Source organism: Giraffa tippelskirchi, chromosome 11 (genome assembly GCF_054371585.1).
Source record: "Giraffa tippelskirchi isolate mGirTip1 chromosome 11, T2T-mGirTip1v1.2.pri, whole genome shotgun sequence".
Taxonomy (NCBI): domain Eukaryota; kingdom Metazoa; phylum Chordata; class Mammalia; order Artiodactyla; family Giraffidae; genus Giraffa; species Giraffa tippelskirchi.
The window spans coordinates 98,980,781-99,006,007 of NC_137285.1; the positions used below are offsets into that span (position 1 = coordinate 98,980,781).

A 25,227-nucleotide genomic window follows, 5' to 3' on the forward strand; every position below is an offset into this window, starting at 1 on the left:
AGTACATCGAGTGTGGTGGGTGTGCAGCATTTTCTGTGGACCCGGAGCTGCACGACTCTGACCACGTAAAGTCCTTTCCAGATGCCCTGCAGGCCAAGGGGCTTGGCCCAGCAGCGCTCACCCTGCTTTGTTTGCCAAGGAACGGAGCTGGGGTGGGAGAGGGAGTGGGAAGCTGATCCTACCAAGTGCCCCCTTCTCCCCCCCCGCCCCCCCCAGAGATCCACTAAGCCAGCGTGGTCTCCCTCTGCAAAGAGGGTCTACTCTCTCCCCGCCAGCTCCCTACTTCCCTTGGTCCCCCTAGAACTGGAGGCAGGGAGGGATGCCTGGTTGGCAGGAGGGGACCTTCAGTCACATGGATGCCCAGACTCCTGCCTACTGCTACTGAAAACCCACTAAAACCTGCTCCTCCTAACCTGCACGCCCACCCCCAGCACATACTCATGTGATCCAGCTGCCCAAATGGTCATTGTTCTATTTATAGTCACCCTATGGGCCACATCCTAAAAGGCTGGTCCCAAATGGTTTTCTTTTTCTCTCTCCGGTTTAAAAAATTTTTTTCCTGACTACAGTGCCCTATCCTAGCTTCACTCAGGGCTGGTCAGGGAAGGGGCTGGATGAATAACATCAGAAGCAGAGTTGAGAGGCCTGGACTCAAAGGCCCGACAACCACCCTCCCTACTTGAAAGGTCTCTCCTCTGTAATGGGGGGTCATATGGACTGACCACCAGGGGTCATGAGGAGGACAGGACAGCATGGGAGGCAGAGGTGTCTGCTAATGCCACGGACACAGCCTGAGTCCTGGGGCCCAGGAAGGCGGAGAGGCAGTGGGGCACGGGACGGGCCACACATCCCCAGGACAGGGGTGGTGTGGGAAGGCAACCCAGGTAGGTGGGCATGCCAGCAAGGCCCCCAAGGCACGCCAGTCCTCAAAGTCCCTGGGTGCGGGCAGCTGACTGCCCTGTTCTGAGCCCACCCGGACCAGAACGTGCAGTCACTTCCGGGGGCCTTCACCCCACCATCGAGGAAGTCCTCTGCCATCAGACTTCCTGCCCTTACTAGGTCCCTATCTATTTGCTCCCGGGTCAAGGCACACTGAGGCTGCTACCTCCCGAGTCACCCTCATCATCTAGGTAAAGAGTGCCATGGGGCTGGGCATCGCTTGCCCGTGACAGTGGTCGCCGCACCCAGACAGGACTCTGCCCAGAGCTTTCACCACTGTCATGTGATTGGGCTAATGCCCGATGTCCACTGGATTGGGAACTCTGCAAAAGCAGGGATGGTAACCCCCTTCTTCACTGCTCATTCCTAGCGCTTCGCTCAGGGTCTGGAGTATCATAAACAGTTGCTCAGTGAATATTCACCGAGTAAGACTATGCTGGGTGGATGGATGGATGAATGGATGCAGTTTACCCTGCACTGCCACCTTCTCAATTCCTGGGACATCTCCTGAGCCCGCGGCCACCTGGAACCTCTCCAGAGCCCCACAGGGGATGAATAAGGGACTGAAGCTTTGGAGACTCGTGGCCACAAGCAGACAGCTGAGAGGATGGCTGCACGGCACCCCACCGTGCCCGACCAGGACAGCTCTTCCCTTAAGTGGTGCTTCCTGGCTGCACTCTGGGGGAGGGCGCCCGGGGTGCAGACTCCATGTTCCATAAAGGCAGATCAATGATCCTTTGATTAAAAGGTGTTCTACAGACAAAGATGGGCATGGAGGCAGAAGCACAGGGGAATGGCCAGGAAAGAGAAAATCAGAGGGCTGCCATGCCCAGCCTGGGGCTGCCTTCTGCCCTCGTTGATCGGGGCAAACGTGGGCTGTCGGGCCCTCTGGGGAGAGAGCCAGAGCCTGGGCCCCCCCGTTCCACCTTGGTGTTCCTGGGTCCCCCGCCATCCCTTTGCCCCTGAAGCACTGAGGGGGGAGGAGGTGGAGCCCAGCCCTCCCCCTGCCCACTCCAGCTGTCAATCTGTTGTCTGGCACAAAGATTTGAAGCTTCGTGACAGCTGTGGGCAGCTTTCCCTGCCCCGCCTCCCACCCCCACCTGCCCTCTTCCCCTCTTCTCCTGTCAGTGCTCTTCCCAACCTGCTCTCAGGCCACCTTCCCTCCCCCCCTTCCCTCTCTCCCTCCTTCCTTCCTCCCTCCCTTCTCTCTTTCTCTCTCCATCCTTTTGTCATCTCTTCCACCCTATGTGACCCCCTAAGATTTCTAATGATAACAGGAGTTTTTAAGCTCTCGTTCCAGGTCAAGATCATCCATAGACTGTGTGTGTGTGTGTGCACGTGTGTGTGCACATGTGTGTGTGCACGTGTGTGTGTGCGTGCACGCGCCCTCGTGCATGTGCCTTGGCTCCCGGGTGGGTAACAGAGCTGAGAGGTCCCTGGGGGTTCTAGCCCCCTTGGGGGGCCTAATGCCTTTCCCAGGAGGGGGTGGCTGGGTTATCGACCCCCTCCCCTGAGCTAGAGCAGGAGCCTGCTCTGCCCATCCTCTGGAATTGGGGGTTCTGGGGACAGGAGCCTCTCCCAGGGCTTAGCACTATGTTCAGTTTCAGGGAGGAGATCAAAGTCCATAATTAAGTGTTCAGGGCAAGTCAAGTGCTCCAAACTTTTGGTGCTAAAAATATTGTATTTAGCATGCAAATTATGCCCTGACAGCTCCCAGGAGCCTGAGCCCGTGGGTGCCAGCACCTTGTTTGTTACCACCACTGTTATTCTCAAGGTGGTAAGAATATTCCTCCTTCACTGGTTTGATTTATATTTCATTTTTAAAAAGCCAAACTTCTGTTGTTGGGTCAGTGCCGAGTCGTGTCCCCAGAAGGCTTGGAGCTGTGACCGGTCTGGAGGCCAGGAGGCAGGAGGACACCAGGCCACGTCGCACAGGGTCTCCCGCCTGCCCCGGAGGAAGCGGGTGCTGATACCAGACAGGCAAGGGGCAGACACGGACCTGGGCAGGGCCGCACCTCGAAGGCCACTGTTTCCAGGAGCCTCATCTGCCCTGGTGGGTGAGCAGGGCTGAAGACTGGGCCTGCAGAAGTGCTGGGACCTGGAGAGAGGAGGCGAAGGGCAGGGGGCAGCCTGACTTGCCCTGTGGCTCTGGTGATTAGGGAGCCCTGGGGACTCCACAAGATTCCCACTGGAAATGTTCTGTCCCCCAATCCTGGCTGACAGTTGAAGCTCAGGGCCACCCCACAGCAGCACTGAGCGCTCAGGCCCACTGGGGAGGAGGGGCCGGGATGAGGGGGACACACACAGGCACATGCCTCTTCTCCTGGTCCTCCCGGCACAGCCCCTGTGCTCCTCCTCCCCACTCCCGCACCCAGCCCTGTCCCTCTGATGGTGTCAGGGGCCCCACCTCTGGGGTCTCTCCAGCTCGCAGCCCCCCACACACAGAGCCCTGGCCACACCTGATGTGGAGGACGGAGGGGACATGCACCCCCGCCCGAGGGAGCCTGGAGGGGACTCTTGTCAAAGTTTTATTAGTGTGGAGCATGTGTGGTGATGTTACAGAGTATGGGGCCTGGGGGCTCCCCCAAGAGGAGAGGCTTTCCCTCTCCCCTCAGCAGCCGCTCAGCCGTGGGCTCCTCTAAGGCAGAGGCCACAGAGAGAGGGGATGGGACTGTGAAGAGGCGAGAGGAAGAGAAAAGGACAGTGGCTTGTGGCAGAGGGTGGCAGTCCCCCCACCAAGGACCCCAGACGCCTCCAACCTCAGCCCCAGACATGTGACGAGGCTGCCTTCTCTGCCGGAGCCCCGGCTGGCCCAACATTTGCTAAGAGAAGGGCTGTACCCACGTCTGTCAGCAAAGCGGACTTGGGGTGGGGGGTTCTGTCCACACAGGACCCCCCCCTCCCCCCACCAGGCCCTTGGAGACTGGGGCTCCTCCATCTCAGGGGCGTGGAAGCCTCGTGGTGAGCAGGGGTGGGTCAGGACCACTGCTGTGGATAACTGAGCAGCTCCTGCCAGGCCAGGTGGGAGAAGGGGTGAGGTGTTTGGACTTGGGCTTCTCTGGGGTCCGTCCAGACCTGGGGTGTACACGGGTCTCCCAGGCCTGACGCTGCCTGGGGCTGTGGCCAGAGCTCTGGCTTCTCAGGTGTGGGCCCTGGGGGGCTGTGACTGTCCACCCCTCCCCACCGCCCGCTTAGCCTGGCCTGTGAAAACCAGGCCTCGAGCCTCAATACTGGCCCTGCAACCCCAGAACCCCAGAGAAAGGTCGGAGAAGGCAGCTGCGTCTTTGGTGCCAAGGCGAGAGGGTCTGGGAGTGGGGGTGGGGGGTGGCCCGCGAGCTGCTCCTGAGCCTGGGGTCCGCCGCCCGTGGTGCCTCGCTCTCTAGCACTGCCCCTCCGGCGCTCCAAGGTGCGCGGGCGGTGCGGGGCGGGAGGCAAGCTAACACTGCAGGGCCCGCGGGCGAGGACATGGCCGAGGCTGCTCTGCGCCCCCCTTGCCCGCGGCTCCCAGGGCCCCAGGCGGGGCCGCCGGGCGGGGAGGGGGGCGGCGGGCTGCTGTGCAGGTAGGCAGCAGGGTCAGCAGTGTAGGATCTTCAGGAAGGCCTTGCGGAACTCAATGTTGAAGGTGGTGTAGATGATGGGGTTCACGGCGCTGTTGACGTAGCCCAGCCACGTGAAGGCGCTGTACAGCACGGGCGGGATGTTGCAGTCACAGTGTATGTTCAGGATGTGGGTGATGAAGAAGGGCAGCCAGCAGATGATGAACACGCCTGGGAGAGAAGGTGGCCGTCAGGGGCCCGGAGGGGCGGGGCCCGAGGGTGCACGGGGTGGGTGAGGGGCAGGGGGACCCGGATCGCTTGCTGCAGCCCCGCCCAGGCACCAAGGCGCAAGCCCAGAAGCCTTGTCTTGCTCACCCTCATTTAGCTCAGGGTTGAGGGTGGGGGTAGGGGGTTCCTCACTGCCCCTTTAATTGTTCACAGCGTTGGTCCCACTGGGTCTTGGTTGAGGCAAGCAAATTTCCTGATTCCTCAACAATAGCAGCATTAACAGTGCAGGCACTGACTTGCAGCTGTAAAATGCTTTCACCACCGTGCATCACTTGATGACCACAACAACCCTGAGAGGTAATCTACTCTGCTGACAAGGAGATTGAGAGAAGTGACTTGCTCAGGGTCACCGGGTTCTCAGAGCCACGATGGCACACTGGTCAGGTTCAGATTCTAGAATCAGCATGTGCTTGCATGTGCGATAAGTTGTTTCACTGGTGTCCCAACTCTGTGCAACCCTATGGACTGTAGCCTGCCAGGCTCTTCTGTCCACGGGATTCTCCAGGCAAGAATGCTGCCTGAGATTAAATCACGCATCCTCTTTGATCAAGTTACACAAGCTCTCTGAACCTCAGTTTCCCCATCTTTAAAATGAGCATAATTATAGCATCTACCTAGTCAGGTATGTCAATGGGTTTGACCTGTGCCTGAAAAGTGCCAGTCCTGTGACCTACCAGCCCTGGTTCGGGAGTGATGGCAGATAAGGGGGCCTACAATGCTGGGTCCGTCGCTCAGCCAGGGTTCGGCAGTGCTGGGCTGTGGCCAGCGGCCAGGGCCGACTCACCGAGAACAATGGCGAGCATCTGGGTGGCCTTCTTCTCCTTCTGCTGGGAGAGCTTCCTGCGGCTCATGGTCTTGAGAGAGGTCCGGGTTTTGCCATTGGGCATGGACTGGATCTCAAAGATCTTGGCAATCTTGGGGTGGTCTTTGGCATGCCCATTCTTCTCTGGCTTGGCAGGGCTGTCAGGTGTGCTGTGGAGGCCATGGTGGGATGGGTCGGGGAGAGTCAGCTGGTGGTGGCTGGGGGGGATGGGGCTGTACCGGGTCCTCTCGGGCGGGCTGGTGCTGGAGAGCATCTCCATCTCTAGCTCCTGGGCTCGGCGGGCGGCCTCCTGCACAGAGGCAGAGAGCTCTGGGTGGAGCCAGGCAAGCTCTCAGCCCTTGGCCACCCAGCCTTGCCTGGCCTCCCTGGCCTCACCCAGGCTCCCTTATCTCCCTCTGGAGACTCCTGAAAGCACCTCAGGGTCCCTCTGCCAGAGAGGCAAGGGGGATGGTCACTGGGAGGCAAGGACTGTGTGGGTACAGGACCCAGGGCCCACAGCAGCCCCTGCCTGCCAGGTCACCCCCCAGCCTCTTCCTGGAGCAATCCTCAAGCAGCCACCACTCTGTGGGGGCTTCATACCCGGCACTTCTCTTCCAGGAGCTGAGCAACACTTGCTGAGTGCCAGGCTGAGTGCCAGGAGCCAAGCTGGATGCTGAGAGTGAGTTAGTGATTGACATTTAGGGCCTGCCTCTCCAGGAGCTCATGTTCTAACCACAGAGAGGGCATCCTGTTCTTCCTGCCCCGGCTGACCTGAGGCATTTGCACCAGCACTCACAGGTGAGCCCCAGTTCTCTTGCCAGACGGCTGGAGGTGCCGAAGAGTACACCCCTCTATCCTCACATCTTCCCTGCTGGGCTGATCTGGAGGGCCCTGACTTCAGGTCTTCACGGCCTTCCAGGTCCTTCCCCATGCCTCGTTATTCCAGGCTTTGGGTTCTCAGCCTGAGCTTCTGAAATGCAGCCTCACTGTGCCCTGATCCTTGCTCTCAAATGGCTCCTTGGAGTCCTGCCCTTGCGGGTGAAGATTGACTGTTCAGGTGACAAGCAGGGGCCCTGCTTGCTGAAGACACCTGACCTGGACTCAGTGTCCAGTCCTCCGTGTGTTCCCTGGCCCATCCTCTGCTCGTGCTGGGGGAAGGGAACATCTGCTTGGATCCCAGTGCTACTATCCCTGGGCAAAGCCTGCGATCTGCTGGGATTCTTGGTTTCTGGGCTCTAGACACCGGCTGCACTGTACTGTGATCCCCGAGTGCTCTGCTCCCCCCCCACCAGCTCCCAGCCTCCAGCCCCCCAGACCTGCCTGTCTGTCAGGTGGTATGTGCAAGCAAAAGAACATGGGCATGGGTTTCAGAGGGTCACTTAGGTCTGGGCTCAGCTATTCACTCTCTCGCTAACTGTTTAGCCTTGGGTGAGTTACCTATCCTCTCTGAGCCACTGTTTCGTCTTCTATAAAATGAGGATCCATAAGATCAATAAGACTTACCTCTTGGGGTCGCTGTGAGGATTTGGTGAGAAACTAGCAAGATGGTAGGTGTTCAATTAGTGGTCATAGCCATTAATATTATTGTTATATGGCCAAGCGCTTTCTCCCACCCACCTCCTTGCACTAAGGGTACTTCTCTGTGTCCTGTAGAATTAGTTGAGCTGTCATGCTCCACGCCTGCTTACAAGTGTGTGTGGTGAGCCTGGCCTCAGCTGAGGCAAAGTGGGGGGTTCTGGAAGGGGCTTATCCCTTGGACCAGCTGGTGAGGACTCTGAGAATCATGGCAGGTCATTTCCCTGGAGGCAGACAGACCGGGCTCTGGGTCCCTGACCTGAACACTTACCACTCTCCGCCTGTTCACTGGGAAACTCCCATTAGACTTCATGATAACGGTGCAGAGTTTCATGTCCTCAGGGTGAGTACAGTTGCCCTGTGGAGTGAGCCAGCACATGGGTCACGATGGAGAGGGGGGTGGGGACAGAACCTCAAGGCAGGGTAGTCAGACTGGGCACGGGAGCTCAGAGAAGGGCAGAGATTAGGAGGGTGGGGCATGAGGAGGCAACTGAGGCACAGTTGAAGGTCAGTACTGTGATGCAACAAGGTGGGCAGGAGGAGGGACAACAGGACTCTGACTTTTACGTGGCACCCGCTAAGGATCTGGCACCTTACTGGGCATGCCCAGTCCCTCTCACACTGAATCCTCAAGACCACCCTGTGAGATTGGTATTCTGATTCACATATAACAGAGGAGAAAACTGAGGCTCAGAGAGGTTAAGCAACTTGCCCAAGGTCACTCAGCAAAAAAGCGGCAGTGCCAGGATTTGAACATTATGTATCTAAGCCCCAAGCTCTTATTCCTTCTGTGCCCACATAACATCTGCCTCTGGCAGGGCTGAGTCGGGAGGGAGGGGGGAAAGAAGTCACAAGACACAAAGGTGGAAATGAAAAGGGGGTAGAGGAGGGAAGTAGGTGAGAGTAGGTGAGCAGAAGGAGGAGGTTTGAGCAGAAGAGGACGGAGCACAGGAAAGAAAGAAGATGGGATGCAGGCATCAGAGGGGCAGAAAGGGAGAGGGATGGCTAGAGTGAGCAAAGGAAGAGGAAGGAAAGCAAAGGAGAGGAGCAAGGGCGGATGCCAAGAGCTGCTGTGCTCAGACAGCGATTTCCTCCCAGGTGGTCTCCACCGCCTCCCCACTTCCCGTCCTGGAGACTCAAGTTGCCCACTGAGGTCCCAGCTGGGAAACGTGCCCTCCTCGTGGCTCCTTCAGCCTGGACCCCAGGCACCGCCCCCCGCCCCCCGGGTCACGGTGAGGCAGAGACTTGGGGCGAGGGGTCTCGGGACCTTGAGCGGGGCCTTCAGGTTGGCCCGAAAAGCCCGGCTGCTGCGCTTCGTGTTGACACGCTTGCGCCGCCTGCGGAGGACGATGTAGATCTTGATGTAGACCAGCAGGGTGACGATGAAGGGCACGTAGAAGGAGACGATGGAGGAGTAGACCACGAAGGCGGGGTTGGCGATGATGCACTCATTCTGGTCTGGGGCGGGGGGAAGAAAGCCCCGGGGGTGGGGGTGCGTCAGCGAGGCCCCCCCACCTGGGGCCACAGTGCCTTCCTGCTGCCAAGGAGCAATGTTACAGAGAGTACAAATAGATGCCTAAGGTGGCCTGGAAGCGTTAGATGTAAACAAATGTGCAGATCAGAGTATTAACAACAACCATGAACAAAAAGCTGCTTCCAAGGGTTTCCATTAATAACCCCTCATTGCTTCCCCATTGGTTTTGTCATCCAGGAGCCCACAAGTGGAGGCAGGGTGGGTTTTTTTTGGAAAAAATAATGCGAGAAAATAATTTTTAAAAAGTACATTATTATTTTAGCTTTTCCCGTGTATTCAGGGGGAGATCTGACACCTTTTAATTTTAGGAACAAGACAACTTGGTCCTCTTTGCTGAACTCAACCTGTGTTCCACTGTCCTTCCAAGTTCCCTGTCAGATCTAGCAGATGACTATGCTCTCTCCCAGGGCCTTTCCAGATGAATTCAAGCATGTTTAGCCCCACTCCTACTTCTTGAAATTCCCACGACACTTAGATTTTGAACCACATGCTTTTGAGTCTTCCTTGTGTCCTGTCCAGTAACGGTCTCCAGCGGCACGCTGGCATTATGTCATCTCCCTCATGGGGGCTGTGCCTTCTCTGTCTGAGATGCTCCTGACTGCCTCACACAGGACCCGGTCACAATGGGCTAGCCTCTTACTTTCTTTTACCTTTTCTGCTCCAGGTGGCTCAGGCCTGGCCTGGATTTGGCCAGCCCTTGGGGCTGCAGCTTCATTATCAGGGGTGATGGAGGCCCAACAGCCTCCCACCCTGGGTGCACACATACAGACAGGCACAGACATGCAGTCTGCCAGGCTGTCTGGTCGGCTCCAATTTAATAAAGTTGAAAATCGCCAGGCATCCTCCTGAAACATTATCCCCATTCCTCACCCAACACCATTGTGCTCCAAGCCATTTTTCCTCTCTGATCTTACCAGGAACAATCCAGGAGACCTGAGTCACCTTGACCCAGGAGACTCAGCCTGGCTTCAGTCCAAGGTGGTGAACAGTCTCTTGGTGGGCCACCACCCATGTCCACACCAGGGTTCAGCTCCCTCAGGGGCCAGCTGAGCCCCAGGAGGACAGAGGCAGGACTCACCTGTGTTGTTGAGTCCGAAGAGCATAGGGCAGGAGATGGTGAAGGACAGGACCCAGACGATGGCGATCATGACCGTGACTCGGCGCTTGGAGCTGTAACGTGTGTTGTAGAGCATGGGCATGGCCACGGCTGTGTACCTGCAAGGGCGTAGGGTGTGGACCCTGAGTCTGGGCTGCAGGCCCAGAGACTCCTCACTGCACAGAGACACCCCACTTTGGGAGGATGGAAAATTGGTCTCTTTCCTAAATCAATCCTTTCTTGTCCCGGACTTAGCAAAGAAGTTGGTGACACTCATCAAGTGCTTAATGACCGACAGGCTACCATTCAATCCTAGACTGTGTCTACCACTCCAGTCTCCCTGCTTGGAGTTTAGGTTTCTTAAGGGGCCATGGCCTGGGTCTTTGCATCTTTGAAACTGCACCTACTGCACCTGTGCTGGGCCCATGTAGGGTAGAAGTGTTTATTGATGGATTGGTACCTGGGCCCTATAAAGCAAGGATTAGGTCTCATTCAGCAGAAAAGAATAACAATGGTAATTGTTTATGATGCCACATGGTTCTACTCAGCACTTCTCAGACATCAGCTCTATTCATCTTCCAAGAATCCTGTGAAGGGCAGAGAGCCAGTGCTTCTGGAAGCCCATATGAGTTGTGTGTGCAAATTAATAAAAGGCTCGAAATGTAGAACTTAGCAAAATAAGCAGAGTCTGAGTCCCCTTGGCCAGGTGCCTGTGCAGGACAGAAAATGCTCAACTGACGGTAGAGTCACACATGGGCAGGTGTCATTATCTTGGTTTCTAGACAATGAAACTCAGGTTCTAAGAACATCCACAATCTGCCCAAGGTCATATAAGCAAGAAGTGATAGGGCCTCCTGCAGTCGTGTCAAGCACTTTCTCTTCTATGCTGGTCTCTTTCCAGGGATTCTTGGTAGCATCATTGTCCACAGACACCTCCCTTTGTGGGGTCTATCCTCTCCCAGCCAGACACACATGCACACACACATGCATACAAACACATGGACTCAGGCACACATCCAGCTGTACAGCATCATGGATAGAGCCTGAGCCTGCAGGAGAGGCAAGGCAGCCCACAGGGTGAATGGTCTGCGTCACCTCTCCCACCCTGGCTGGGCTTACCTGTCGATGCTGATGGCACACAGGTTCAGGATGCTGGCTGTGCACATCATGACGTCCAGGGTGACAAAGATGTCACAGTGAATCCTGCTGAATTTCCACTCACCCACCACCTGGAGACAAAGCAACATAATGAGTGGACAGCAGAGGATACTGGCTCATGCACCAGAGCTTGGTGTCCTGGGGCAGGTCTCCTGGGGTGATGGGCTCAGCTGAGGTCTCCTGGGTCTCCAGCTTGGGGAGGAAAGGGGCAGCCATAGGGAGTTGTGCTCGTGGCTGTCTGAGGTCCTTGCCTCGGTCACCCCTCCTCCTAGACACGTAAGGCCACTCACTCTGTGCCAAGAAATTTGGTAGGAGAAAAATGATGAAATTACACGAGTGCTTCAGCTTTGAACCTTCATCTGCAAAACCTTTGTGTGAATACCTTAAGACCCTCAATTTACCAATGGGGAAACTGCCCCAGAAAAGGGTGGGGACTCGCCCAAAGCCTTCCAGCTCAGTTTCTGGCCCGGCCCTGGCCCAGGTGTCTGGGGGTGGGAGGGTGGGCTTCTCCTTCAGTGCCCAGCATGGGGTATGACACAGAGCTGGGACTCAGTAAGTGTCTGTGAAGAACAATGGTGGGGATGTGATTATGAAACAGTGAAGACATTTCTGCTCCTCGCTGCACTTGGAGAATGAAAGAGGGGGAAGCTTTAGGAAGAACAGAACGGGCTGGGGAAGATGTGTAATAAATCATCCCTGGTTCAGTGCAGAACCAGGAGCCCAGCTTATGACACAAGCATTTTGCACCCTTCTTTCCCCTGACACACACACGCATACCCTGCATGCACACCCCCACCCCACAACTCCCCTTTACACACACATACAGACATACACACACTCACTTAGCAGGCTACCCTGGCAGCTGTGGAAGCTTGGAGCAGCCCCATCCCTGGGGACAGAGTCAAGACAGGGAGATACAACTTGGGCCGCTACCTACTGGAGAAAGAGGAGCAGGAAAGCCCGGCCTGGCGATGGGAGCAGAGCAGTAGCTGCTCTGTGGGGCACAGCAGGACTAGTTACAAACTCATTCTCAGCACTGCCCTCTTAGCTGTTCGCAGGCATAACACCAATTGCTGGCATTAAGGACAGTGATGGGCAGTGCATGGAGGAAACTGTAGCTTTTCTGGAAGACAGGAAGCCTCTTGTGTGGCACTGCCCTCTCTGGGGCTCATGTGGGGCAGGGGTATCTAGGGCTGTACAGGCAGGCACGAGGCCAAGGTGGAGGACATAGGATAGGAAGGGCTTCCCTGGCTTCAACAGAGTCTACCTTTAAGGCACTCCTGGGAGAGTCCCAGGCACACCTGCTCTGTGCTCCACCTTGACATCCTCCTAGGGTAGGACCAGTATTTCCAAGCTGCTCTCACCCACCTGGCAACCTAGGTCTGAGATATAAGGGTCGTCTCCTCCATCCTCCTTGCTTCCTTCCCTCTTCCCTGCTTTCCTTACTCCTAATAGACACTTACTGAGCATCTTATTATGTGTCCAGCTCTGTCCTAGACTCTGGGGCACAGTGGTGAACAATCCTGACAAAGTCTTTAGGGAGCTCTCAACCCCTGTCCCTAAAGGGTTTCCCGGAGCACAGAAGTGGGAGGCAGGCTTCCTGCAACGTCCCAGGAACAGCTGCTTTAGAACGCAGATTGGAGCTTCTGAATTAAAGGCTCAAGAAAGTGTGTCAGTACTCACTGTTTATAGAATATCTCTTGCGAGCACTTTACCTCATTTATTGTAAGTTAAAGCTCATACAAGAGGGTGCCGCTTATGCCCACTCCTGGATGAGGGGTGAAGCTCTGGAGTACACCCAGACTGTGTGCAGCAGGGCCGGGATTTGAAGCAAGTTTTCGAGGGGGGAAGCACATCCTATGCTCTCTCCCGAGCTGCCTTGGAAGGGGCCATCTAGTTTGTGAAAAGAGGAGACAGTTATGTAAAAAGTCCTTAGATAAACAGGGCTTTCCAGGTGGCGCTAGTGGTAAAGAATCTGCCTACCAATGCAGGAGAGGCAAGAGACACAGGTTTGATTCCTGGAGCAGGAAGATCCCCTGGAGGAGGACATGGCAACCCACTCCTGTAGTATTCTTGCATAGAAAATTCCATGGATAGAGGAGCCTGGAGGGCTACAGTCCATGTGGTCACAGAGTTGGATACAGCTGACTAAGCACAAACACTAGATAAGCATAAAGTGGGAAAGGAGCGATTTTAACTGCACAGGTAGACTAACTCGAGGTCAGGGAGGAAAAAGATTTGTCCAGGATCTCCTGGTGATTTAGTAGCAGAGGGAAGACTGGCCCTCAAGTTTGCTAGTCCCACGCCAGGGCTGTTTCCTTGGAGCCTTGGACAACATTCATCAACATCCTTGCTCACAGGACGCTGAGATCTGCAGAATGGGCTTTGTCATTTCCATCAGACTCCACTGTAACGGTTCTGCCAGGGCCTCAGACCCCAGCCCCAAGGATGCTCATGGCTGTTGACTAAGTAAGTAACTGTGATCTGAGTCTGTTACATCTGCTCTTCTAGAAAATGCACCCAGCAAACCCTCCCTTCAAAGGGCTGTGAGGCCAAAACAGCACGTGCTGGCAACTGAGCCCCGGCTCTCTTCTCTCAGCTTCTCCAGATGGAAAGCGGTACGGTCACGACTGGAACCTGGTCCTCTCACTGCAAAACCAGCGTGCTTTCCTTATTCTGAGCAGAATCCACATCCAGTCCCACCTAGCCGGGTGCCAGTTGTTGTCATCAGAGGATTTAACATCACTGGAAATGGAACCGGATGGAAAATTCTGGACAACTAGAGCATCTCCTGGAGAGAACACAGTATAGGCTGGGAGGATGCTTTAGCAGGATGTTGGGATAGGGTGACACTCCACTTGGGACACTCTATAGGGACAATAAGTAGCTGAGATGGTGTCATGTAAGCAAGGCCCACTTTCCAGCTCTTGTTTTGATGGAAGAGTTGAGCACTGCCGTCTGAACCACCACTCTCCACTCTCCCCTGAAACACTGAGCTTCACCTTTAAACTAATGTGAACAGATATGTTTAAAATATCCATGTGAAGGACTTAAACATTCTTAGGTGCCCTAACGGACCCTTTGGGCCTTGTCTTAGAGGGTCTGGGTAGGGATAGTGGGTCTGAAAGCCCCAGAACCCATGCCCAGAGCCCTGGGCAAAGCGTGCCTTCCTCTGGAAGAGGGCATCTCTTTGCCTGGCCACTGGGAGGGTCCTTCAGTGTGGAGGGGGTGTGATGATTTATCGTCACCTTCATCTTCATCACCGTCATCATGGTTACTTTCACATGCTGCTTACTATGTGCCTGCTGCCATTCTAAGTACTCTTGGTATATCAATCCATGTGATTCTCAAACAACGTTTATGATGTCAGTACTGTGATTATCTCCATTCTATAGATGAGAAGACCGTGCAAAGAGAAGTTGCATCCATCATTTTTTTCCTACTGGTCTGTGGCCTGGGAACCCACTTTACAAGGGAGCAGGAGGGGAATAGCCCTAAGAAACAGAAAGGTGTTCCGGAGGGAGATGCCCTCAGATAGGATGTGGGACAGACCGAGGCTCGGGGTCCCCGTAAATGTGCCATCATGGAGGAACTGGATGCCTGGCCCGTGGTACCTGTGTGTTTTTAGCTTGTGTTATTTCTATTGTTTGTTTCTTGCTGGTTCTCTCTTAACATTCCGGTCGCTTTGAAAGTTGCAACCTGTCTGGGTCATGCCAGAGGAAACCAGGGGAGTGATGGCCCAGAGCTCCCTGTGGTCGTGACAACAGGAGGCCTTGGGGACATAAGACAGAGGGACCAACCTCCCCTCCCCACCTCTGCTGCTTCTCCTAGATGTCTCCTATGCTCAGCCTCAACCCAAAACAGTTTCTCATTTTCTTTGAAAGGTGGAAGCCTTTCCCTCACAGGTAGGGGCTTGCCTCTACAGCACATGTCAATTCCCCTCGCATCCAGGGCAGGAAGGTCATGACAGAGAGATCTTAGTGACCTTGGCGTGCAGCCAGACACCACCCCAGAACCCTGGGAAGAGGAAAGGGCATCCAGCCTGTGCCCACCCCAGTCCCCTAGTCCCTCCCACATTTACCTGTCACCTCTGGACAGTGTCCTCCTGGAGGCGGGGCCCCACTTTGGGAATCCCAGAGGTTTCTCCCTTTGCTGTGTGATCTGGATACAGGCAGGCAACTTCTCGAGTAGGACCAGCCTGTGCCCACACCACTGCCCTAGACCCTCCCACCTGTCAGCTCCGGACAGTGTCCTCCTGGAAGCAGGGCCCCAGTTTGGAAATCCCAGAGGTTTCTCCCTTTGCTGTGTGATCTGGATACAGACAGGCAACTTCTCACAGCTTCTGTTTCCTCTTCCTTAAAGTGCAAAGAATGGTATCAACTCAGGAGCAGCAGGACTATTTGCTGAGAGTGAGTCTGTAAAGAGCCTGGTAGCTCCTGGCCCCCAGCAGGGGCTTCGGGCTGGGTGGGCTCTGTCCCCAGCCGAGCAGTGGGTCACCGTGTGGTCCTTCCTCAAGAAAGGAGCTGGAGCGCTGTTCACGGCCACCTCAACCTCAAGGTCCCGGACACACGGTGGGGCGGGGAGGCAGAGGAGAGTGCAGAGCCGCAGCCCCCATTCTGAAGTCGGGGGAGAGGGATGAAGACTCAGGCCTGGGAGCACAAGCCTCTGCCGTCCTCAGGGATCCTCATCAGTGACTCCCCTTCTCCACGTGACCCAACGCACCAACTCTGGGGCCCTGGCTCCAGTCACCATGTGAGGCTGGAGAAGTCACCTAACTTCTCTGACCACCCAGCTCACCATCTAGAAGATGCTGTGAGGATTCAGTGGGGAGATGCTGCTTTTGAAGGACTAATGTGAGGCCTGACACTTAGTGCGTTCACGCATGCTCAGTCGCTTTGGTCGTGTCCGACTCTGTGCAACCCTATGGACTGCAGCCCGCCAGGCTCCTCTGTCCATGGGATTTTCCAGGCAAGAATACGGGAGTGGGTTGCCATTTCCTCTTCCAGGGGATCTTCCTGACCCAGAGATCGAGCCCGCATTGCTTACATCTTCTGCACCAGCAGGCAGGTTCTTTACCACTAGCACCACCTGGGAAGCCCCTGGCATTTACTTAGTAAGCACCTTATCACCCATAGTCAGGACTGTTAAGGAAACAATCCACCCATTTTTGTGAGACTGAGCCCAGAGTGGAGAGAGCGCCGACCTGAAAAGGCACACTCTTGAGGAGACTGAATTCCTCGCTGGATGGGAACCAGTGAGCAGCATCTCCAGGGGAGGTGCCAGAGCACTCAGGGGCCCAGACCTACCTCCAGGTACACCACCCAGGGCATGACCAGCGTGGCCACGAGGAGGTCGGCCACAGCGAGGCTGACGATCAGGTAGTTGGTGGTGGTCTGCAGCGCCTTCTCGCGGGACACAGCCATGCACACCAGCACGTTGCCGAAGACGATGATGAAGATGAGCAGGGTGAGCAGCATGGCATAGTAGTTGTAGTGGGGCCTGTCGGCCTTCCCTTCGGACCCGTTGAAGGGCCGGCTCCAGTTCCGGCTCTCTGAATCATCATCATACCAGGACAGGTTCAGCGGATCCATGGGGGCGGCGGGGCCACTGGGTGGCCAGGCTCTGGCCAGGACAAACGGACACAGGCAGTGAGCAGGAGGACCTCCCAAAGCATGCTGTTACCCATGGGAGGCTCGGGGCTAACACCCACCATGGGAGGTTAAAAGAGAATTCTCCAGCCTCAGGATTTTTAGTTTGCATCCAAAAATTTTCTTGAAATATTGCAGCCTGCTTCCACTCTTCTGCTAGCAAGTGCTTGCTGATGGTAAAACAAATGAGAAAGTACCATTTGTTAAAGTATAATAAAATCAGTGAGCTTGAAAAGAGCTGATCATTTATTCACCCACTTATTCAACAAACAATTAAGCACATCCCATGCCCCACACACATCCGCAAGGAGTTCTAGCTTCTAGTGGTAAGAACAGAAATATGCATTCATTCCCTCTTGGTTCTGTAACTGTTTATTGAACACTGTTCTATATAATGCCAGAAACAGGAACAAAATATACATATTTCTACAGCTCACATTCTAAAAGAAACAATAGCCAATTAACCAAGCGATTAAATGTCTGAGTGGTAGGCATTAGAAAATGGAATGGGGAGAGAGACACAACCTAGTTTAGGGATTCAAAGAAGGCTTTCCTGAGGAAGTGATGTTCAACAGACACCTGCAGGATGTCAGGTAAACAGTTGGGAGCCAGGGGAAGGGTCCAGACAGACGTAGGAAGCAGGTAAACAAATGATGGAGTTGGAGAGTGTGTGCCATGTGAGAGGGATAGCGGGGGATCTGGGGCAGCTGAAGCACAGAGAGCTTGAAATGAGTTGAACTGGAGGCTGCAATGGGCTTGATCCTAGAAGGTTGTATAAATCACTCTAGGATTTTAGACTCGACCTCAAGGGCAGCAGGAGCTGCATGATGAGATTTACCCTTGAGGAGTCTGACTGCCATGCCGAGAATAGAAGGGTGCTGCTAAGCAGGGAGGCAGGTCACCAGCTGGGAGGCTGCAGGGACCCCAGGAAGAGCTGGTGAGTGCCTTTGTGCGCTGAGAGCCCTGAGAAATGGGCATCTCATCTCAGAGGGAAAAGACTTCCTGAGGGAGGCGTTATCTGAGATGAAGTAGACAGAGGAATGAGCTGGGCAACTGAGTCCAGGGGATACGTCCTAGCCGGAGGGAACACGACACGGTCCCAAATAGCAATTAATTCTGTTTGGCTAAAATTGTACAGCATGATGGAGAAGCTGGGGGAAATTAAACCAGAGAGCTCTTTGTGGGCCAGAATGGGTCTTATAAGCTTGGAGTCCCTGAAAGTCCAGGTGCAGAGGAATGACTCCATTGGATTAGTGTTTAGGAAAGGTTGCTGACTGTGCAGTCAGCGGGGATATTAGTGGGAAGTAAGGCTGTGACTGTAATTCAGGTAAGAGATGGTGGTCCTCTGAATGATGGTGTGGGGATGAACATGGAGAGACATGTTCAGAATCAGTAGCTAACCTGTTGATTTCATGGAATTTGGTCACTGCATAGATGTGGGGTGGGAGTGGGGGTAGACAAGCCAGGAGAGAAGGAGATGAGATAACTCCAGATTTCGGCATTGGGCTCTGAGAGGCTTGGAGATGCTTCTTACTGAAAAAAGAAAGCGGAGGGGCTCAGAGGCAGCAGGCATGGATGAGCTTGACAGCCTGTGTTTTGGTTGTGATTGAAACATAATGCATACATAATACAGTTGGCTCTCCTGCTAACAAAAGTGTTCCTATTTCACACAATGGAACTAAGTGAATAGTACTTCAAGGCATTCCATACAGAGCTCCACAACTTCCAGGTGTTTTGCTACCTGAACAGGTTTGAAACCCAGCAGTTTATTCCAATCGATCTGAACATGGTACCATATCCAAATCAGGGAGGAGGGCACACCAGCCTCAACAGGTCAGAGGGGAGCCCTGGAGAAGGGTCTGCCCAGCTTTACCTCGCTAACACATCTGCTCTGCCAGCTCTCAGCAAAGGAGTATAGATGATGTCCAACCCAGCACCACCACTCCGGAGACTCTTAGGGGAAAGCAAAATGCCTAATTCCATGTGGAGTGACATGGAATGCCACCCTTGCAACAAGTCTTCCACTTCCAAGGGAGCGAAGCACTGTGCCACGTGGAGGCTGCCCTCTGCAAAGCCCGCTGGCTCCTCTTCCCATTTGGAGCACACAGCAGGAGACCTGCATGTCTGTATCGATCATTTACTCCATCAGCATCTATCGAGCTTGCCGGGCAGAGAGCACTGTGCTGAGCACTGTCAGGGGCCTGAGAAGTCAGAGACACACTCCCTTCCCCCACGATCCTGACTGCACCTCTCTGCCCGGCTCCCACCTCTCTGATTCCTCTCTCGGTAGAGCCAGCGGCATCTGCTGGGGACTCTCAGGCCCCTGTCCCTTCCATCCCACCCATTCTCCATGCCCAACCAGACTTTCATTTCTGCAGCACGATTCTGACCCTACATATGATGACAGCTTCATCTGCCTGCAAAGGATGTGATCGTTTTCCAAGTGTTTTTCTTTTTTAGATATACTATCTCATTTACCTTCAAAATAACCTCTAAGGCTTGTAGTTCTCATCCTCACTCTACGAATCAGAAAAGTACCTGTAAAACTTCTTTCCCTTGCCCCTACTGGCCAGTCCTACCTGTCTTTCAAAGCAAGCCCCTCCCAGAATCCTCCTGTCCTGGAATCTGTCCCAAGTTTTCCTGGCTGGACCATCTCCCTCCTTCCTGGGGGCTCCCAAGGCATTGCCTCATGTTTCTGTTCTGGAACATTCTCCATTCGTGTGTCTGTTCGATTCACTTGTGTGTATAAGCATCTTCAGAGTTATACCATGTCTTGCTCATGCCTCGTCTTATTCGCGGGATAAACAAAAAAACATACTACCTTGTTTTTCCCTTCTGACTCTTACTGCTAAGATCGTCAGGCAGTAAGTGTTTAACAGATGTTTGCAGAAGTGAATCAAAAGGTGAGTCCAACTGGGAAGAAAACCCCTCCATACTTAAAATGTAACTGCTGGCGTAAACCATCAGATCAGCAAGTGACAAAGGGGAGACGCAACCCAAGAATATCATGGGTGTTACATGTTGGTCCCCAGAAAGAAGACGGAAAAGGAGGGCAACATGCAGATCTACTGGGGATACAGTGATGCTCAGGCCCCAGAGAGCATGTGTGCGTGGGCAAAGCCAGGGTGTTCATGCAAGGCTTCCTGGAGAGGGGAGAACTTCAACTGAGACTTACATTATGGGTGCAGTTTTGATGGCAAATGTGAGTGCTGATGGGCGAGATGGGGGGCGGGGGTGGTGGCTGGGGGTAACACTTATTCCCCTTCCCTGCTGGTTACTCCACAGAGTAAGTCTTGCCAAAGGCTGGAAAGGCTTCATGCATTTAATTTTCAAATTGAACATTTATTCTTAATTGTTCTTGTAGCTTTTTGCTGATACAAATGTAACATAATTACATTGTAGAAAAAAATGGGAAAATATGGAACATGCCTAATTACCTGTAGACCCTATAACCAGTGCTCAGAGTGAGCTCCAGCTTCTCCCGTGTCCTTAGCAACCTTCCTAATCAGGGCTGACATCTCTTACCCACAGGGGCTGCCCGGCTGGCTCTCAGACTGATCTAGGATCTGGACATCAGCAAATCCACCCCCACAGATGGAGTTTACTGGCATGAGAGACACTGCTATAACATAGGGGCTGGAGACCAGAACACCTGGGTTAAATACCAACTGTAGCCCTCCTAACTCGGGGGTCTTGGCCAGATTATCTGGCTTTCCTGAGCCTCAATTTTCCCATCTGCAAAATAAGGACAGCAATTATTGTTGTGAGAATTGAGTAAGGTGATGTATATGTGGCCGGGATGGGTAAACCCTCATGGAAAAATCAAACCTTTGAGAAAACAAACCTGGCAAAATAATCCAAAGAAACAAGCAATCAGACAACAAGCCTAAGACCCCCAAGAGATGAAGTGATAGGCACTGTCCAAATGCAGCCCATGAAGGTCAGAGGACCTGCTGGGCTCCTCCTGTGACACCTGGCTGCTCGTCCTTGGAAAGTGGGCTCTAGACGAGGAGAGAATTCCGAGATGCAGCAGTTGAGCCCTTGGGAAGGAGTGAAGGAAAGAAAAGGTAAAGTGTATTCCTGGACTGTGGTTGCTGGATGAATCTGAAAGACCCTCGGGATGGGATAGCAGCTGGCCTGGAAGGACCAGCTCTCCTAGCCCACTTGCTCCTCCCTGGAGACGACCGTTATTTCCTAGGTTTTAAGACAGAATTAAAGATAAGGTGCATCGTTGTCTTATGTACCACTCGGAAAGAAGAAATGCCATCAAACTCCAATACAGCTCTTAGATGGCATTGATTATAAAAGGCATTATGACTTCAGAGACTTTAAAATGTCTGAGAGGATCCACATCTTAGAATGCATAAAATAAAGTGACCTGCAGGCATTTCTCTGCTGGCATTTTCTCAGGAGGAATTTTCTAAGAAAACCTGCTGGTCCCCAGGCTCCCCCTGCTCCAGCCCCAGCCCCAGCCCTTCCTCTTTTCCTTCTGCCCAGGGCTCCCAGGGGCATCCGTCAGAAGATAGAACAAAGGAGAAGCCAGGCTGTGGTCTTTCTCACTCCAGAGGCACCCCTCCAATTCCTGCTCCTGCCCTGCCCCTCAGACTTCATCTGTGTCAGAGCCTGTGCCTGTCGGGGGAGAGGAGAGCTCTAGGTAAGTCTGGTCTGGCCCTGGATCTGGAGAAGCCAGGTGAGACCAGCCAGGTGAGATCAGGGGCTCCTATAGGTGGGAAATACCACACAAAGCTGGCTCTCTGGATATGCCAGGATGGTCCACATTTCTCACTCTTTTTAAAAAAAGGAGTGAGGCTTTATGTATAACCCAAGGAGAATTATTCTTACAGTTAAAAGACCTCAGATAAATAATATCGCATATTATTGAAAAATATTTTTTGTCAGAACAAGCATTTTGATTTGGGATTATGAGAACATGATCAACTTGCTCAGCAGCCCCCACACACCACCTCCGTCTTCCTCCCAGGTGGCTCCTGCCACATGCATAAAAGCTCCAAGTGGCAGTCCCCAGTCAATGTCACTCAGTGAGCTCCAAACACACGCATGGTCATGGCCGCTTCTAAGCTCTCGGGGGGGTTAACTATCTGGTTCTGTCTCCTGGGAGAGGGATGGATGATCTGAGCCTGCTGCGATGGACTGAACTGTGTTCATACAAAATTCATATGTGGTCCTAACCCTCAGCGTGATCTTGTTTGGAGACGGGGCCATGAGGTCATGAGGTCACAGAGGTAGGGTCCTCATAAGGGTAGGGATGTGTGTGTTGGTCGCTCAGTCATGTCTGACTCATTGCCATACCATGGACCATAGCCCACCAGGTTCCATGGTCCATGGGCTTCCCAGCAAAAATAAGGGAGTGGGTTGCTAAGCCCTCCTCCAGGGATCTTCCCGACCCAGGGATTGAACCCGGGTCTCCTGCATTGCAGGCAGATTCTTTGCCAAGATTTTTTCTCAGACTCTGAGCCAACAAGGAAGCTTGAGAGTAGGGGTAGCTGCCCTTATAAGGAACAATACCAGAGAGCCTGACTTCTCTTTCTCCCTGCCACGTGAGCACACAGTGAGGAACAGCCATCTGCCAGCCAGGAAAGGCGCTCTCAGCACAGCCTGACCATCCTAGCCCCCTGAACTCAGACTCCCAGCCTCCAGAACTATGAGAAAAGTAACTTCTCTCAGTGAAGCCTCCCAGTCTAGGTGCTTTATGGAGGCAGCCCAAGCGAGCTGACAAAGACACATGCAGATGCCAGGCCTCGCTCATGGAATGGCGGTCTCTTTCCCTGAGTACCATCCTCACCTGGGCAGCAAAGTGGGGCAACCACTGCTCCTGACCACAGCCTCATCAGCAGAGGGGCAACTGCGGGGTGGGGCAACCATGCCCTGACCCGCAACCTCATCCGCAGAGGCTTCCGGGTGTGCTCTGGCATCACCTGGGCTCTTCTTCCTTAACTGCCTTAGTGTGGGGGAAACGGGGGAGCCAGGAGTGAGGGGAGACCCCATCTGTGCGGGTGCCTGCAAGCCTCTGGCCTTCAGAGTGCCAGAGCTCATCCGGGCCTCGTGTGTCTTCAGCACTCACTGCCTGCCTCCTCGCAGAAGCCCAGAGACCTACTGAAAGATCTTCCAGAATCATCCACGCTGGTGGTCAGTACCCCGCCATCGTGAGCTCATGCTATGTTGCTTCAGCCGTGTCTGACTCTTTGTGACCCCATGGACTATAGCCCGCCAGCCTCCTCTGTCCACGGGATTCTCTGGGCAAGAATACTGGAGTGGGTTGCTGTTTCCTACTCCAGGGGATCTTCCCAACCCAGGATCAAACCCGCATATCTTACGTCTCCTGAATCAGCAGGCAGGACCCCTCCGTCAAATTCTCCCTAATGGTCAGTCTGACTCCAGCCTGGTGTGACACATGCTGTCTTCAGAGTCTCCGAGGCAGAGCTACCTCAGGAGATGTCTAGGAGGGTGGAGCTGTGTGGAGTGATCAGGGCAAGTGGACTGTGGACCTGGGCATGTCCAGCCCCCTGGGCCTCTGCCATTACACTACCTGCTTTCTGAATGTTAGCATTTTGTGTGTGTGCTCTAATTTGAAAATACGCTAGCTCTCAAGCTGAGAAGTGCTCTGTGAGCCCAGACAGCCACCTGGGGCTGAACTGGCCCACCGAGTCGGCCCAGGCCAGCAGCCCACCGGGCTCCAACCAGCCCTGCCCAGTGGGTGGGGAATGGGCAGACAGGGCAGCTGCGAGGAGAGCTGAGCTACAGGTCACTTTCCAGCCTGTAAACAGAAACAGCTTCTAACAGGTCTGTCGGAAGAGGGAAAACTCCTCTGGAGCTCCACAGTCCGAAGCTGACACCTCAGCCTGATATTTTCCTCTCAGGAAGGACAGAGAGGCTGTGGTCACCGTGGTCCCTAGCCCGACAAGGTGAGGGCAAAAGGGTCAGTCTGCTAGGGCGCCTGGGACCCTGGAGGGGAGCTGGAGGCGTCGGGGAGGAGGGGGCGAGGATCCTGTTCTCTGGTTTGGATTCCATCCACCAGTGAAACTCCAGGGAGCGGGCTGGGGGGAAGGGGTAAGGAACCCTTGGCACAGAAGCGACTTCAGCAACCTGTCTCCCTGCTGCTGCCTCCCTCCCCTGGGAGGCTGGCATTTGAAGGAGTCAAATTGTCTAATTAAAATTTAACAATCCCTTATCGGGCTCGATGGCGGGTGAGACACTGCTGTCTTAAACACATCATTTTTCCCTCTTTTCTGAGACTTGAAGCATTTCAATGAAAAAGAAGGGGGGGGGCGGGAGGCGCTTCGCATTTGCATTTCAAAAGCAGCTTGCTGGCGCTGGGTGGGAATTGGGAGTGAGCAGTAAGGGGGCTCCTCCCCACAACCGCAGTGACTCAGGTCACCCTCTGCACCTCCAGACCGAGGTCCAGGCTATGACTTGGGGTGGGCACTTCTCAGCTCCTCAGGCAGCTCTGGGAAGGAAGGGTGGGAGGGGGAGGGAGGAGAAGCCCCCACCCCAACTCCATTCCTTCCTTCTCCAAAGGAAAAAGGAGAAGAGTCCCTGAACAAGGCCTCACTGACTGACCCTGGAGGGTGGCCTCATCAGGGCAGGAGGTGCCCAGGGCCCAAGGCCAGGCAGCCTCGAGAGCCTTCTGTGCCCAGATCTTGGGAAAGCTGGCATGGGGCATTGACGGGTGCAGTCACATCTTACCTGGAAAGGCTAAGGAGCAGAAAGACCGCTGAGCTGGGGGAAGGGGTGGGATGGTGGGGAAGGGTCTTTGGAATGGGGGAGAGGCGGGAGGAGCGGAGACGGAGGCATACTGGGGAGGAGAAGAGGGGAGACTGAGTTGTGGGGCTGGTGCAACGGGTGAATGCGGCCCCAGGGCTCACCCTCTCCTGGCCTTGAGCATCTTTCCAAGTGGCCCAGGCCCACATGCACAGAGGAGCTGGGTGGTGAGGCTGTGAGTCTGTCAGGCAGCAGCAGCTGGAAGGAAGAATCCCAGATAATTTTCTGCAGTTGTTGGAGAGAGACCCTTCAGGGCTCAGACAAAGGTCCAGTTCCCAGAAATTCCTAAGTTCTCCCCATGGCTGCCCACGTGGCTGCCTCTCTCCTCCCAGAACCTCAATGCTGCTTGTTGGTGGACAGATCTGGACTGCTGTAAGGAGCCATAAAGAAGGCTGAGCACCAAAGAATCAATGTTTTTGAATGGTGGTGCCGGAGAAGACTCTTGAGAGTCCCTTGGGCTGCAAGATCAAACCAGTCAATCCTAAAGGAAATCAACCCTGAATATTCACTAGAAGGACTGGTGCTGAAACTGAATACTTTGGCCATCTGATGTGAAGAACTGACTCACTGGAAAAGACCCGGATGAAAGACTGAGGGCAGGAGAAGGGGGCAATGGAGGATGAGATGATTGGATGGCATCACCGACTCACTGGACAAGAGTTTGAGCAAGCTCCAGGAGATAGTGAAGCACAGGGAAGCTTCGTGTGTTGCAGTCCATGGGGTCCAAAGTTAGACGCGACTGAGCGACTGAATAATAACAAACAAGGAACCTAGGCTGGTGGGGAAACCTGTCTGCGGTAGCCTGGGGGGAGCAGAGGCCACACTGACACCACCCCCTAGTGCTGCTCCTCCAGGCCTTCAAGCTTCCCTGG

At 54.3% G+C, this 25,227-nt stretch overlaps 1 protein-coding gene across 2 annotated transcripts in view; it reads right to left on the bottom strand.

Moving 5' to 3' along the window:
- Positions 1–3,454: 3,454 nt before the first annotated feature.
- The window catches only part of DRD2 (dopamine receptor D2), a 69,998-nt gene continuing 48,225 nt past the window's right edge, over positions 3,455–25,227 (bottom strand). The window contains exons 2-9 of one of the 2 annotated variants that reach the window (XM_081546014.1): positions 16,639–16,746; positions 16,235–16,550; positions 10,890–10,999; positions 9,753–9,889; positions 8,408–8,598; positions 7,412–7,498; positions 5,548–5,875; positions 3,455–4,706 (exon numbers count right to left, since the gene is read on the bottom strand). In XM_081546014.1, coding sequence (XP_081402140.1) covers positions 4,513–4,706; positions 5,548–5,875; positions 7,412–7,498; positions 8,408–8,598; positions 9,753–9,889; positions 10,890–10,999; positions 16,235–16,519 — 1,332 coding nt within the window. In that variant the 5' untranslated portion in view covers positions 16,520–16,550; positions 16,639–16,746 and the 3' untranslated portion in view covers positions 3,455–4,512. Of the gene's footprint in view, positions 4,707–5,547; positions 5,876–7,411; positions 7,499–8,407; positions 8,599–9,752; positions 9,890–10,889; positions 11,000–16,234; positions 16,747–25,227 lie in introns of both variants that reach the window. The other variant, XM_081546015.1, reaches the window with a different exon arrangement.